The following is a 16868-nucleotide window of genomic DNA, read 5'->3' as shown; positions in this document are numbered from 1 at the left end:
GACATGCATTTCGTTTGACTAGCATTTAAAAGCAGTTGGAGGCCATGGAAGTGTGTGTTGTGGCGTTAAAGCTCATTGGAGGTTTGTTAGCACAGTGTCCAAAGAAGGGCCAGATGTGTACAGAATGTGTCGTCTGCGTAGAGGTGGATCAGAGAATCACCAGCAGCAAGAGCGACATCATGATGTATACAGAGAAAGAGTCGGCCTGAGAATTGAGCCCTGTGGCACCCCCATCAGAGACTGCCAGATGTCTGGAAAACAGACCCTCCGATTGAACACACTGAACTCTATCAGAGAAGTAGTTGGTGAACCAGGCCAAGGCAGTCATTTGAGAAGCCAAGGCTATTGAGTCTGCGATAGGAATGTGGTGATTGACAGAGTCGAAAGCCTTTGCCAGGTCGATGAAGACGGGCTGCACAGTACTGTTTTTATCGATGGCGGTTATGATATCGTTTAGGACCTTGAGCGTGGCTGAGGTGCACCCATGACTAGCTCGGAACCAGATTGATAGCGGAGAAGGTACGGTGGATTCGAAATGGTCGGTGATCTGTTTATTAACTTGGCTTTCGAAGATTTTAGAAGGCAAGCAGGATGGATATAGGTCTATAACAGTTTGGTCTAAGGTGTCTCCCCCTTTGAAGAGGGGATGACCGCCGCAGCTTTCCAATCTTTGGGGATCTCAGACAATACGAAAGAGAGTTGAATAGGTTAGTAATAGGGTTTGCAACAATTTCGGCAGAACATTTTAGAAAGAGAGAGTCCAGATTGTCTAGCCCAGCTGATTTGTAGGGAACCAGATTTTGCCGCTCTTTCAGAACATCAGCTGTTCGGATTTGGGTGAAGGAGAAGCGGGGGAGGTGGGGGTTGGGCAAGTTGCTGCAGGGGTGATGAGGTGTTGGCCGGGGTAGGGGTAGCCAGGTGGAAAGCATGGCCAGCCGTGGAAAAAATGCTTATTGGAAATGATCGATTATCATAGATTTATCGGGGGTGACATTGTTTCTATCCTCAGTGCAGTGGGCAGCTGGGAGGAGTGCTTCTATTCTTCCATGGACTTTACAGGTCCAAAACTTTTGAATTAGTGCTACTGAAGCAAATTTCTGTTTGAAAAAGCTAGCCTTAGCTTTCCTAACTGACTGAGTAAAATTGGTTCTTGACTCCCTGAAGAGTTGCATATCGAGGTGGGCTATCGATGCCTAATGCAGAACGCCACAGGATGTTTTTTGTGCTGGTCAAGGGCAGTCAAGTCTGGGGTGGACCAAGGGCTATATCTGTCTTAGTTCTACATTTTTTGAATGGGGCATGCTTATTTAAGATGGAGAGGAAACACTTTTGAAGAGCAACCAGGCATCCTCTACTGACGGGATGAGGTCAATATCCTTTCCAGGTACCCAGGCCAGGTTTGGTTAGAAAGGCCTGCCGCTAAAGTGTTTTAGGGTGTTTGACAGTGATGAGGGGTGGTCGTTTGTCCGCGATCCATTACGCACCGCAGGCAATGAGGCAGTGATTGTTGAGATCCTGGTTTGAAGACAGCAGATGTGTATTTAGAGGGCAAGTTTGTCAGGGTGATATCTAAGAGGTGTCCATGGTTACGAATTTAGGGTTGTACCGGTAAGGTTCCTTGATAATTTGTGTGAGATTGAGGGCATCTGTTGAGATTGAGGGCACTATCTTAAGATTGTAGGATGGCCGGGGTGTTAAGCAAGTCCCAGTTTAGGTCACCTAACAGTATGAACTCTGAAGATAGATGGGGGGCGATCAATTCACATATGGTGTCCAGGGCACAGCTGGGGCTGACGGGGTCTGTAAACAGCGGCAACGGTGAGGAGACTTGTTTTCTGGAAAGGTGGATTTTTAAAAGAAGAAGCTCGAATTGTTTGGGCACAGACCTGGATAGTATGACAGAACTCGCAAGCTATCTCTGCAGTAGATTCCAACTCCGCAGTTCTGTCTTGTCGGAAAATGTTATATATTAGGGAGTAACTCTGGAGCTCTGTCAGAGTGACCATCGGTTTCTTGTTACCTCCTTGACCAAAGCCCTTCTCCACCGATTGCTTAATTTGACCGTGCGGCCCAGCTCTAGGTGGTTCCAAACCTTAATCTATTTAAGAATGGAGCCACTGTTGTTCTTGGGAACTTCAATGCCTGCAGACATTTTTTGGTACCTTCTCCAGATCTGTTCCTCGACAACAATCCTGTCGTCCTCAGAGCTCTACGGCAATTATTTCAACCTCATAGCTTGATTTTTGCTCTTACATGCACTGTCAACTTGTGGACCTTATATAGACAGGTGTGTGCCTTTCCAAATCATGTCCAATCAATTGAATTTACCCCAGGTGGACTCCAATCAAGTAGAAACATCTCAAGGATGATCAATGGAAACAGGATGCACCTGAGCTCAATTTCTACATTTCTAAAAAATCTGTTTTCGCTGTGTCATTATGGGTATTGTGTGTAGTTTGAAGTTTTGATTTTATTAATCAATTTTACAAAAAGGCTGTAACGTAACAAAATGAAAAAAGGCAAGGGGTCTGAATACTTTGCACTGTATATGGTAGTCGAGACATTGGAATAATTTAGCGATTTCAATAGCATAATGAAAATGAATTTCACTATATAATTTAATGTATATGTGATGGTGAATGCATACTAAAATGATTTACACCAAGTGTGATGTTTAATTGGTTACAAGTGTTACAGCAGTCAAACAATCAATCCCGGAAATTTCACTTTCAATCAGTTACTAATATGCAAATCAAACACATTTCACCATGGAATTCATTTTTAAGTTAAAAGTAGATTTTTTTGCATTTTAAGCTAACCCTAAACGTACCCTAACCATCCTAACCTGCTACATAAAGTACATTTTTGACAAAAGCTATCCCTCTAGACAAAACTGGATTTACCCTCCTACTTCCGAACCTGTTCTTTTCCACTTTGAAGAGTATTTTCTTTTCTTGCCTGGCCCATTTTCCTCCTCTCGGTTGTGCCGCTACAAGCTGTAAATAAAAAGACCCCCCCAAAAAAGTATTTCTAGTATAATGGCACAAAAAGCTGACCCGTTGATCTAGTTTACATTAGCTAGCTACATGGTTGACACGCAGCTAGCTATCGTAGCCAGCTTGGCAACCTAATGTGATAGCTAGTTATCTATTGCCACACACATCCGATTAATCTGTTCACTCTTTATGCAATGACAAGTTGGCTAGATTGGCAACAAACAGATCATTATGGGGAGCTAAAAACAGGTGATTGAACTTTGTCAGATTGTGGATTAGCCAAAGATAGTTTATCTAGTCCTCGGAACACAATTTCAACAGCAGAAATATATCTTATAAATACTTATCTTACTCCAGAAATCTATAATATTACAAAGGCTGAAGGCAATTAAAGTGTAACTTTCCTCTGATCTAGTCTGGCAAAGAACCCAAGAACAAAAAATATCCTCAGGAGAGAATGAGCGGTGGTGGAGATACAACTTGGTTTGACGGCCAAACTTTGAGATCCAATGGACTGAAGAGTTTTGATGCAAGCTATTCTGAACACATTTCATTGGTCAAGGGGTTGTGAAACGTTCATACAGACGTAAAGGGGAACCAATAGTATCGATTTTAAGTGTAAGAAAAATAAAATAAATTGGGTTAGGAAGTTTTTCATCTGACAGTGACGTGATATAGTAATATAAATCTATGTAACTGTAAGTTTATTTTGGCATTAACTTGGCTTTCGAAGATTTTAGAAAGGCAAGCAGGATGGATATAGGTCTATAACAGTTTGGGTCTAAGGTGTCTCCCCCTTTGAAGAGGGGGATGACCGCCGCAGCTTTCCAATCTTTGGGGATCTCAGACAATACGAAAGAGAGGTTGAATAGGTTAGTAATAGGGTTTGCAACAATTTCGGCAGAACATTTTAGAAAGAGAGAGTCCAGATTGTCTAGCCCAGCTGATTTGTAGGGATCCAGATTTTGCCGCTCTTTCAGAACATCAGCTGTTCGGATTTGGGTGAAGGAGAAGCGGGGGGAGGTGGGGGGTTGGGCAAGTTGCTGCAGGGGGTGATGAGGTGTTGGCCGGGGTAGGGGTAGCCAGGTGGAAAGCATGGCCAGCCGTGGAAAAAATGCTTATTGAAATGATCGATTATCATAGATTTATCGGGGGTGACATTGTTTCCTATCCTCAGTGCAGTGGGCAGCTGGGAGGAGGTGCTCTTATTCTCCATGGACTTTACAGTGTCCCAAAACWTTTTGGAATTAGTGCTACTGGAAGCAAATTTCTGTTTGAAAAAGKTAGCCTTAGCTTTCCTAACTGACTGAGTAWATTGGTTCTTGACTTCCCTGAAGAGTTGCATATCGAGGTGGCTATTCGATGCTAATGCAGAACGCCACAGGATGTTTTTGTGCTGGTCAAGGGCAGTCAAGTCTGGGGTGAACCAAGGGCTATATCTGCTCTTAGTTCTACATTTTTTGAATGGGGCARMCTTATTTAAGATGGAGAGGAAAGCACTTTTGAAGAGCAACCAGGCATCCTCTACWGACGGGATGAGGTCAATATCRTTCCAGGATACCCYGGCCAGGTTGGTTAGAAAGGCCTGCCCGCTYAAGTGTTTTAGGGAGTGTTTGACAGTGATGAGGGGTGGTCGTTTGTCCGCGGATCCATTACGCACGCAGGCAATGAGGCAGTGATRGTTGAGATCCTGGTTGAAGACAYCAGATGTGTATTTAGAGGGCAAGTTGGTCAGGYTGATATCTAAGAGGGTGTCCATGGTTACGAATTTAGGGTTGTACCTGGTAGGTTCCTTGATAATTTGTGTGAGATTGAGGGCATCTGTGTGAGATTGAGGGCATCTATCTTAGATTGTAGGATGGCCGGGGTGTTAAGCAAGTCCCAGTTTAGGTCACCTAACAGTATGAACTCTGAAGATAGATGGGGGGCGATCAATTCACATATGGTGTCCAGGGCACAGCTGGGGGCTGACGGGGGTCTGTAACAAGCGGCAACGGTGAGAGACTTGTTTCTGGAAAGGTGGATTTTTTAAAAGAAGAAGCTCGAATTGTTTGGGCACAGACCTGGATAGTATGACAGAACTCTGCAAGCTATCTCTGCAGTAGATTCCAACTCCGCAGTTCTTTCTTGTCGGAAAATGTTATAGTTAGGGAGTAACTCTGGAGCTCTGTCAGAGTGACCATCGGTTTCTTGTTTACCTCCTTGACCAAAGCCCTTCTCCACCGATTGCTTAATTTGACCGTGCGGCCAGCTCTAGGTGGTTCCAAACTTAATCTATTTAAGAATGGAGGCCACTGTGTTCTTGGGGAACTTCAATGCTGCAGACATTTTTTGGTACCCTTCTCCAGATCTGTTCCTCGACACAATCCTGTCGTCTCAGAGCTCTACYGACAATTATTTCAACCTCATAGCTTGATTTTTGCTCTTACATGCACTGTCAACTGTGGGACCTTATATAGACAGGTGTSTGCCTTTRCAAATCATGTCCAATCAATTGAATTTACCCCAGGTGGACTCCAATCAAGTAGAAACATCTCAAGGATGATCAATGGAAACAGGATGCACCTGAGCTCAATTTCTACATTTCTAAAAATCTGTTTTCGCTTTGTCATTATGGGGTATTGTGTGTAGTTTGAAGTTTTGTATTTATTTAATCAATTTTACAAAAAGGCTGTAACGTAACAAAATGAAAAAAGGCAAGGGGTCTGAATACTTTGCACTGTATATGGTAGTCGAGACATTGGAATAATTTAGCGATTTCAATAGCATTAATGAAAATGAATTTCACTATATAATTTAATGTATATGTGATGGTGAATGCATACTAAAATGATTTACACCAAGTGTGATGTTTAATTGTTACAAGTGTTACAGCAGTCAAACAATCAATACCGAAATGTCACTTTCAATCATGTTACTAATATGCAAATCAAACACATTTCACCATGGAATTCATTTTTAATGTTAAACAGTAGAATTTTTTTTGCATTTTAGCTAAACCCTAAACGTACCCTAACCATCCTAACCTGCTACATAAAGTACATTTTTGACAAAAGCTGTATCCCTTCTAGACAAAACTGGATTTACCCTCCTACTTCCGAACTGTTCTTTTCCACTTTGAAGAGTATTTTCTTTTCTTGCCTGGCCCATTTCCCTCCCTCTCGGTTGTGCGCTACAAGCTGTAAATAAAAAGACCCCCCCAAAAAAGTATTTCTAGTATATGGCACAAAAAGCTGACCCGTTGATCTAGTTTACATTAGCTAGCTACATGGTTGACACTGCAGCTAGCTATCMTAGCCAGCTTGGCAACCTAATGTGATAGCTAGTTATCTATTGCCACACACATCCGATTAATCTGTTCACTCTTTATGCCAATGACAAGTTGGCTAGTTGGCCAACAAACAGATCATATGGGGAGCTAAAAACAGGTGATTGAACTTTGTCAGATTGTGGATTAGCCAAAGATAGTTATCTAGTCCTCGYAACACAATTTCAACAGCAGAAATATATCTTATAAATACTTATCTTACTCCAGAAATATATAATACATATGACAGTGACGATATAGTAATATAAATCTATGTAACTGAAGTTATTTGGTATAATTTGGTATAAATAATGTAACAGAGTGAAAAGTAAGTTGCTTCATTCAGAAATTACTTGAGTCAAAGTACAGCCTACAGAGAGTAACTTGAAAAGTACTAGTTCCTTAAATTTAAAGGGCAGTAGTGGGCCAGATTTGAAGCCATGCCTATTCTGGCATATGTGTGCCATTGTCAGTGGCTGTACCCGCTGGACCTGAGATAACCATGAATTTATTTTGCTTACTGCTTGCCTTCAATATATAATAAAACAATTTATCTAAAAAAACAGATTTTCCCTAATGAAAAATACATCTTCCCCCTACAAACATTGGCAATTTATTATATTCCACATAAGAATTCACATGAGACCTGCTGTAGCCTGCACGTAGCCTACATAGGCTACTTAAACTGACACCCAGTGAACCTGCGGTCTAAGTTCTTGTATTGGCTCCAAACACTGCTTCCAGCTGCCCCCTGGCGGCAATTCTAAATATTAAATCTTCATTAAAATCCTCCAGGAWTATTTTCCTCCTGCGATGAAATATTAAGATCCGACATCTGTACCTCGGGCTATAGCTCATGTCATTCTATTTGACCACATTCCAATTGAAACTATTCATGATTTGATTTCAATTTTGAACCTGGATGARGTAACATAGTAAGGTAAATCCAGGACACTTCAATTAGTGTGATATGTTACAGATTTTGAGATTGTATCTTTGCTTAAATAAATAACATGCTGTAACTTTGTGACGTGAACTTATATGAAAAKTATTGCCATCGCTTAGAACTACCCTGAAAGACTGGTATAGGGTTACAGCAGGGCTSTCAAACTCATTCTACGGAMGGCTGAGTGTCTGCAGGCTTTTGTTTTTTCCTTTCAATTAAGCCCTAGACAACCAGGTGTGAGGAGTTCCTTACTAATTAGTGACCTTAATTCATCAATCAAGTACAAGGGAGGAGCGAAAACCCCAGACACTCAGCCCTCCATGGAATGAGTTTGACACGTGGTTTACAGTAAATTATATACACACCTACAGGTATACTGTTTATTGTGATAAAATGACAAACCAATCCTCACACTCTGTATCTTCTCTCTGTGATCTAGATGAGATYGACACTACTGGTGCTCAGCCACGCCTCACCTTCCAGTTCCTGCAGGAGCAAGGCCACAGCATTCAGGTGCTCCAGTCAGCCCTGTGGCTGTACGTCCGCTCCTCTGACGCCCCTAACTCGGGGCCCCGCCCCACCGTCACAGCCCACATCTACCTCTCCGGGCCTGGGAAAAGCTGCTCTAACCGCACCCTCCTCCTAGAGAAGATCCTGGATGTGCAGAAGAGCAACTGGTACACCTTCCCCATTACACACACCCTGCAAGCGTTCATGGACGGGGGCCAGCGGCTGCTACAGCTGGAAGTCACCTGCACAGAGACTGGGGTAGCCGGGGAGAATGTCGTTAGCCAGAACCTGTGTGAGCTGGGTAAGACCATGGACATGGCCCACCAGCCTTTCATGGTGGCCCAGGTGCGGCTCCGCGAGGACCACAAACACGTCCTCCAGAAGAGGTCCCTGCAGTGCGGAGATGATGTTACGGTCTGCTGCAAGAAGGACTTCTACGTCAAGTTCAAGGATATCCAGTGGCAGGACTGGATCATAGCTCCAGAAGGGTACCACATGAATTACTGTATGGGCCAGTGTCCCCAGGCCCTGGCTGGGTCTCCAGGCATCGCGTCTTCCTTCCACGCTACAGTCTTCAGCCAGCTCAAAGCCAATGGCATCAACACAGCAGTGTCTTCCTGCTGTGTGCCCATCCAGCGCAGGCCTCTGTCTATGGTCTACTTCAACTCACAGCACAGCATCGTCAAGACCGACGTCCCTGACATGATCGTAGAGTCCTGCGGCTGTACGTAAAGAAAGAGAAGAAAGAGAAAGACAAGACATTCAGCTAGTTATGCTTTTAGTCTGAGAAGACTAGATTGAATGTGTCACACATGCACAGACAGATGCAAACACATACACAGACAGATGCAAACACATACATGCATACTTCACGATCATGCCGTATAGTATTTAAGATGTTCCGTCTTCATCAATTCGATAGAGGGTTTTTGAACGCCAATTGGGAATAGTACTGAGTGCTCAAAGGGTTTGTTTAGTCAATTGGTCATACACCAGATAGCACATGACAGAAAGAGGAGAGAGATTCATATATCGCCTTCATTCCTTTTTTTTATTTACTGTAAAACAATGAGTTGTTATTATCGTATTTCCTTTTATCCCTAGTTTTTTTGTTTTACTGGTGAGCGTGAGGTGAGCTAAGAAAGACACAGTAAGATTTATGCAGTCAGTGCTTGGACCTAAGGGAAATGGAGTGGAGCTTACTCTTTTTCTTTGTTTCTAAAAAGATGTGTGCTGCATCGACGATTTTCACACATATCCCACGTGCACATATCCCACGTGCACATATCCCACGTGCACATCCGACTGAGAATGCCCATCGTAATACAGTGAAATTGTATACACTAGTATAAACCCCCAAAAAATCTTAATTTGAAAGTTGTCTAATTCCTTCGAGTCCATTCCAAGTATAGTTACATACATTGCAGAGCATTTGGACTTCCCCACTGTTTTGTCGTTTAGAAGGCAAATTGGGTGTTCTGATTCTGAATTCTAGACTTTCTTGAGATCCCATAGAGGAGCTACGTTCTCGAGACTCGTGCAATCGCACTCATGCAATTCTGATGCTTTGTACAACACAAGACAGCAGTGAAAGCTTTAAAATAAATCGGGAATAGATCTCACTCCTGGGAAACCACCCAGACAGGAGCAGATATCTGATGTGGATAGGTTAAAAATGGTTTCATCAGCATCTGCACTGTATTATTTGCTCAGATAGTCAGTTAGGCAACAGTCTGGCTTTGACGGCATGAACTCACGGTTATTAGTCAGCTGTACAAGCAAACATTTAGCTATTGCCACAGTGTCAGGGAACGTGAAGGTCCACGAAGCACGCAGGTCAACAAGCATGTGCATGCTCCAAGGCACATTGGAGTTTGCATTTTCCAAAATCTAAAGTTTAGGGCTGATGTAAATTAGATGAATCCATTCAAGCAAATAAAGTATCTGTCTATCTTTGTTTTCGTGCTATAATGTTTACACTAAATGGGTATAATGTGTGTGTATGATAAGTTTAAAGCTGAAACCTCTTTGCTGCTTTCTTAATGGTGTGCATCTTGTGTGTGGTTGGCAGTAACAGTGTGTACTGTAGACTTTCCTACCCTACCCTGGACTATGGCGCAAAAGTCCCCATATTGCATTGCAGTATGATATGCTAACATTGCCCTCAGGATCCTATAGCAAACACTTCCTGGTTACCTGGCTCTTAGAACATTAGAATAATAGAACATTATATTGTTTTTCTGCAAGCACTTCCTGTCCTCCTGTCCTAGAGCTTAATGTATGTCACATTGAGGAGCCATCCTTCCATAGGGAACATGTACTGCAGTCTGGAATGTACCATGATGATAACTAATACCGTTGATTGTGAGACCAAAAAGTGAAKGTTTTTCCAAACAGAAAGCCTCACATGACTTTCATGATTGGCAATGATTTCTTCATGAGCACTTTATCGGCTTACTGTATATTTATGAGATTCTGCAACGGGTTGTTCTCTACTGCCATTTCCTATTTTTGGTACTCAGTCACTGCATGTTAAAAACAATGATAATGGCAAAAATATTGTTATCAGGGTATTTTCGTAAGCCCTTGCTTTATGGACAGTATGTGTGGCCCTTGATATAACTTCATATTGTATCTGTTGTAAACAGAATTTCTCTATACTGTAACTGGATAATGACACCAGCATTTTGATTGAATATCAATTCCAGTAGATTCTATTGTCTTTTTATATTACATGATATGTTGAATAATTTGTATTAATAAATGTTATTTTTTTATGTGTCTATTGTACTGTATTCCATAATTCTATTGAAAATGTATTTTAAACAAAACAAATAAATATTTTTGACTTGACACTGATGACGTTTTTGATTTCTCAAGGAGTTGCACTTCCTGTTTTACCAGAAAGAAAATGCTTACAAAGAACAACACAACTCAAGGGGGAAATTCAATTATTTTCACATATGGACTTATTTTCACTCTTTCTGTCCTTGCAGTTTTTTTTTTGTATTTTGTTTTGTTACATAGAAAATTAGTTGTCCACATTTTGCTGAGTCATAACTTGCCTTTGACTACAATGCGTTATGAAAATGTTTAAAGCATGTTAGAAAACACAAACTCTGAACTCATATTACATCAGAATCCCATTCTGAATGATTTCTCTGCACTCAATTTTGTAAAAAATAATATCTACCGTCCCATAAATCAATATTTGCCTATTTCTGTTAGTGTTGTAAACAGTATCATTCAAACATGGATTTATGGCACAGTGGAATATATATATTTTTTTATTGAGTGCAAAGACATCATTCAGAATGAGATGATGTAATATGAGTTGGTGTGGAGAATTGTAGTGTTTTCTAATACGCTTTAGACATATTTGCATATAGCATTATAGTCAACTGCAAGTGATGACTCGGCAACTTCCCATTTAATGTTTACACAGCTAGCACATCAAACATATTCATCAAAATACAAAATTCTAAGCTACCCTCTTTGAAAAGACAGTTACACAATTCAACTTCCCACATTTAAACTGCAAAGTACTATGACAGTGATTGGATTTATTGGTATATACATATGTCAAAAAACGAAAATCAATAGCGTCTGAAAGGCAAAGAGCGTGTTTGCCCGGACAAATACTGGAAGTGGTTTTATGGACCGTCTGTGTTTGTCAGGTAAATAGTTGCCATATTTCTGGCACCCAGCAGCCTCTGTGAGCAGATCATGCATCCGCCCGCACCCGGCCCCAAAGGTCAGAGAGAAATAGGTTACGGTCCGCACGTAAATGCTCTGGCGAAGGCCGAAAGGTTGAAAAGTTAGAATGATAAAACTTGAATAGTTGACGCGCTCAATTTGCTGGAGTTTCCAAAAGTTAATCTGGTATGTAGTAGTGTAGTGTTTCATATCACACCAAGTTCTCTATAATCACATGCTCTTCAAAATACATAGTTGGATACATTGGTAATATATACTGAACAAAAATATGAARGCAATATGCTACAATTTCAAAGATTTTACTGAGTTACAGTTCATATAAGGAACTCAGTCGACTGAAATAAATAAATTAGGCCCTKATCTATGGAMTTCACGACTGGGAATACAGCCGTACATTTGTTGGTCACAGATACAAAAAAAGGAAGGGGCATGGATCAGAAAACCAGTCAGTATCTGGTGTGGCCACCATTTGCCTCATGCAGCYTGAAACATCTCCTTRGCATAGAGTTGATRAGGCTGTTGATTGTGGCTCTTTGGAATGTTGTCCCACTCCTCTTCAATGGCTGAGCGAAGTTGCTGGATATTGGCTGGAACTGGAACACGCTGTCGTACACGTCAATCCAGAGCATCCCAAACATGCTCAAAGAGTGACATGTCTGGTGAGTATTCAGGCCATGGAAGAACTGAGGCATTTTCAGCTTCCAGGAATTGCGTACAGATCCTTACGACATGGGGCCATGCATTATCATACTGAAACAGCGGGTGATGGCGGCGGATGAATGGCACTACAATGGGCCTCGGGATTTTGTCACGGTATCTCAATATCTCAGTATCTCAATATCATTCAAATTGCCATCGATAAAATGCAATTGTGTTCATTGTCCGTAGCTTATGCCTGCCCATACCATAATCCCACCGCCACAATGGGCCCTCTATTCATAACACTGGCATCAGCAAACCACTCGCTTACACGACGTCATACACGACGTCTGCGGGTTGTACGAACTAGCAAATTCTCTAAAACAACGTTGGAGGCGGCTTATGGTGGAGCAATTAACATGAATTTCTCTGTCAACATGGACATTCCTGCAGTCAGCAAGCCAATTGCAAGCTTCGTCAAAACATGAGACATCTGTGGCATTGTGTTGTTTGACAAAATTGCACATTTTAGAGTGGCCTTTTATTGTCCCCCAGCACAAGGTGCACCTGTGTAATGCTGAATCATACTGAGTCATGCTGATCCACATTTTTGGGGGTAGAAATAGGCTTTTTGTGCGTATGAAACATTTCTGGGATCTTTTATTTCAGCTCATGAAATATGGGACCAAAACTTTACATGTTGCGTTTATATTTTTGTTCAGTGTCTTTCTTTTGCATTGAAAATCAAGGGGGAATTCCGACCCGAGTTAAATTGAATATAATTTCCTTTTTATACACTTTTCTCTCTACGCTTCTTCTGACCTTGACTTAATTCTCTGATAATTCCACCACCTCTGCGCGCGAGAAATAAGGTCGAGCAACCTGTCCGTTCCAAGTGGAACAACATCTACGTTCCAAGTGGAACAACATCTACGTTCCAAGTGGAACAACATCTACGTTCCAAGTGGAACAACATCTACGTTCCAAGTGGAACAACATCTACTTTATTTTCCCTGATAGAAATAACACCATTCTTCATGTACTTTAAATTACAAATTGATAAGAGCCTGAGCTGTTGATAATAGCTAGGTAAACGAGTAAGCCATTTGGATACATCTTTTTATTTTATTTAACCTTTTATTTAACTAGGCAAGTCAGTTAAGAACAAATTCTTATTTACAATGACGGCCTACTTGTAATGACGTCCTACATGACATTCTAGACGATTCTGTGCTTCAAATTTGTGGCAACAGTTTGGTGAAGGCCCTTTCCTGTTTCAGCATGAGAATGATGAGTTAGTTCTTTTGAATCAGACGTGTAGTGCTAGGGCAAAAACCAAAACGTGCACCCCGGGGGGGGCCCCTAGGTCCAACTTTAGGAAATCCTGTTGTAGATTATTTAGGCAAATTTTTGGTCTGAGTTCCATAATGATTCAAATAGGCTAGTTGTCCCAGATTGTTGCACAACGCTAGTGTAACATGATCCACTAATGCTAGCGACCCTCAGGAACAACTACACAGACATGGCAGAGGAGAGAAAGYTCAACGGAATGGAATGATGCAAAATGTAGGCTACAATTCAAGGAAACGAGCACTAGGTGACAGTTATGAATGTATGTGGGTATTACTGATGGTGGATTCCGATACTGGCTAATATTTAACATGATACAAATTGTAAAATAAAACAGAGAAAAGCCTGGGCATATAAMAAAAACGTTTTAAAGTGCACACGTCAACTCGGCAGGTCTCCAAATTTCATCCACGCAAATTATGAGGACATACAATTACAATTCGGAAATAACGGCACAGCTATTTATAGCCTACTTGTTGAAAAAGGGCCACAATACATGATATGATTTTCAGTTTACTMCCTGGTTTCACATTAGTCTCCAGTGATCATAAGGAAAAATCATCTAAAACAATTACTACGTGTATTTACAATCCCCTTCCACAAACGGATTACATACTCATTTACCTGTAGCTCTTATAAATGTATAAATTACAGTGCATTAGAGAATGCTGTTATTTCTATCTGAGAAAAAAAACAAAGTAGAGGCTTTTTCAACTTGGGACTGGCATGTTTGCTCGACCTTATTCATGGTTTCCTCGCACTTGAAGGTGGTGGAATTATGAGGGAATTAAGTCATGGTCAGAATAAGGCGTATCTGTAGACGCTCATTTCTTTGATCTCCACTCCACGCCGAATGAATAGCAGGTGAACAGCACATGCTTAAACTGAAGGTCAGAATACCATAGAGATAAAACGTTCCATCACGAGCGCTTAAAATCAGTCGGAATTCCCCCCCCCCCCCATTTAAAAAGTCTTGTTGAGTGATGCAAATTCCATACATCATACATGTTAATAATAAATAATCACTTTGGGATAAACATATGTTAAATAATAACATGAACCATCTGTGCATTGCAGTTGTGCTGCATTGTTCTTCAATTGAGGACAGTAGCTTTATGTTGACATGTGAGGCATTCACTGCGAGTGGCCTACACACTGCCCCAGGAAGTGGATTCATGAAAAGTAGACTGAGCTCCAGTGGAAACAAACCTAGTGACTCACTGATATACTGACACACTAACCCAGAGACCCACTACACTGTGCCACTAAAACCCTAATCCTAATCCTGGCCGGCGGCAGCCTCTACTTAATCTCCAACGCAAATCCCTAATACAGGGTTTAGATGTCAGCCACAACCTGTAACAGGATGTATCCCTTCAGGGGACAGATCTGTAATAGTAAATCAAGAGAGATGGAATGATAAAATAGGTTTCCATCTAATTTGCAAAAAATTTATGTGAATATTCTAAATTCTTGATGAAACAATATGAGCATTTTCCCACCAGAGAGTGATTTATTGTGGATAAAAGGCTGAGGCCTACGTGATGACGTACAGTACCAGTCAAAAGTTTGGACACACCTACTCATTCAAGGGTTTTTCTTTATTTTTTATATTTTCTACATTGTAGAATAATAGTGAAGACATAAAATGATGAATAACACATACGGAATCATGTAGTAACCAAAAAAGTGTTTAATCAAAATAAAGTTTATATTTGAGATTCTTCAAAGTAGCCACCCTGTGCCTTGATGACAGGTTTGCACACTCTTGGCATTCTCTCAACCAGCTTCATAAGGTAGTCACCTGGAATGCATTTCAATTAACAGGTGTGTCCTGCTAAAAGTTCATTTGTGGAATTTCTTTCCTTCTTTAATGCTTTGAGCCAATCAAGTGTGTTGTGACAAGGTAGGTGTGGTATACAGAAGATAGATCTATTTGGTAAAAGATGAAGTCCATATTATGGCAAGAACAGCTCAAATAAGCAAAGAGAAATGACAGTCCATCATTACTTTAAGACATGAAGGTCAGTCAATCCAGAACATTTCAAGAACTGTTGAAGTTTCTTCAAGTGCAGTCGCACAAACCATCAAGAACTATGATGAAACTGGCTCTCATGAGAACCGCAACAGGAAAGGAAGGCCCAGAGTTACATCTGCTGCAGAGGATAATTTCATTAGAGTTACCAGCCTCAGAAATTGCAGCCCAAATAAATGCTTCACGGAGAGAATACATCTCAACATCAACTAAGAGATACATCTCAACATCAACTTTTCAGGGGAGACTGCCAGTTCAGGGGATTCAGGGAGACTGCCTAAATAAGGCCTGTAAGGCCTGACTGCCTAAATAAGGCCTGGTCGAATTGCTGCAAAATAACCACTACTAAAGGACACCAGTAAGAAGAAGAGACTTGCTTGGGACAAGAAACACGAGCAATGGACATTTGACCGGATTGAAATCTGTACTTTGGTCTGAAGAGTCCAAATTTGAGATTTTTGGTTTCAACCGCTGTGTCTCTTGTGAGATGCAGAGTAGGTGAAGGGTGATCTCAGTGATTTATTTAGAATTCAAGGCACACTTAACCAGCATGGCTACCACAGCATTCTGCAGCGATACGCCTTCCATCTGGTTTGCGCTTAGTGGGACTATCATTTTTTTTAACAGGACAATGACCCAACACAACTCCAGGCTGTGTAAAGACTATTTGGCCAAGGAGTGTGATGGAGTGCTGCCTCAGTGTGAAGGAAAAGCAGCCAACAAGGCTCAGCATATGTGGGAACTCCTTCAAGACAGTTGGAAAAGCATTCCAGGTGAAGCTGGTTGAGAGAATGCCAAGAGTGTGCAAAGCTGTAACTACTTTGAAGAATCTGAAATATAAAATATATTTATTGATTTGTTTAAATGAACACTTTTTTAGTTACTACATGATTCCATATGTGTTATTTCATAGTTTTGCTGTCTTCACTATTATTCTACAATGCAGAAAATAGTAAAATTAAAGTGAAACCCTTGAATGAGTAGGTGTTTCCTAACGTTTGACTGGTACTGTAGTGCACATAAAAATAACTTGTGGTTAAATTCCCATGTACCAAATAAAAAATAAAAGTTAAATGGTTTTCCTTCACATTTTCATCTCTACTGATATTTTTCCCCCTAAACTGTTGCGTTTATTATCAAATGTGGCCACTCTAGTCTTGGCACATGCACTCTAGCCAGCAGCTCGCAGATACAGTGCGGGTAGTTTACCTACATGATGAGATTACTTTCAGCAAGATCATTTTTAATCGTCAATCGGCAGCCAAGCATCGATCCTCATGTCACCAGAATAACACCCTCTATATTTATTGGAAAGTAGCATCAAGCTCATCACCGTGCACTTTCACCACCCCGTAACTTATTTCATCT

The 16868-nt window shown here is 41.2% G+C and overlaps 1 protein-coding gene across 1 annotated transcript in view; it reads left to right on the top strand.

Moving 5' to 3' along the window:
• LOC111969680 (inhibin beta B chain) overlaps positions 1-10612 on the top strand; it is a 12910-nt gene extending 2298 nt beyond the window's left edge. The window contains exon 2 of the mRNA XM_023995849.3: positions 7689-10612. Within this exon, the coding sequence (XP_023851617.1) occupies positions 7689-8491 (803 nt within the window). The 3' untranslated portion in view covers positions 8492-10612. The remainder of the gene's footprint in view (positions 1-7688) is intronic.
• The last annotated feature ends 6256 nt before the right edge of the window (positions 10613-16868 follow it).

Source organism: Salvelinus sp. IW2-2015, linkage group LG11 (genome assembly GCF_002910315.2).
Source record: "Salvelinus sp. IW2-2015 linkage group LG11, ASM291031v2, whole genome shotgun sequence".
NCBI lineage: Eukaryota > Metazoa > Chordata > Actinopteri > Salmoniformes > Salmonidae > Salvelinus > Salvelinus sp. IW2-2015.
Note: the sequence above shows the minus strand (reverse complement) of the source record. Positions and strands in the feature narration are given on the sequence as shown.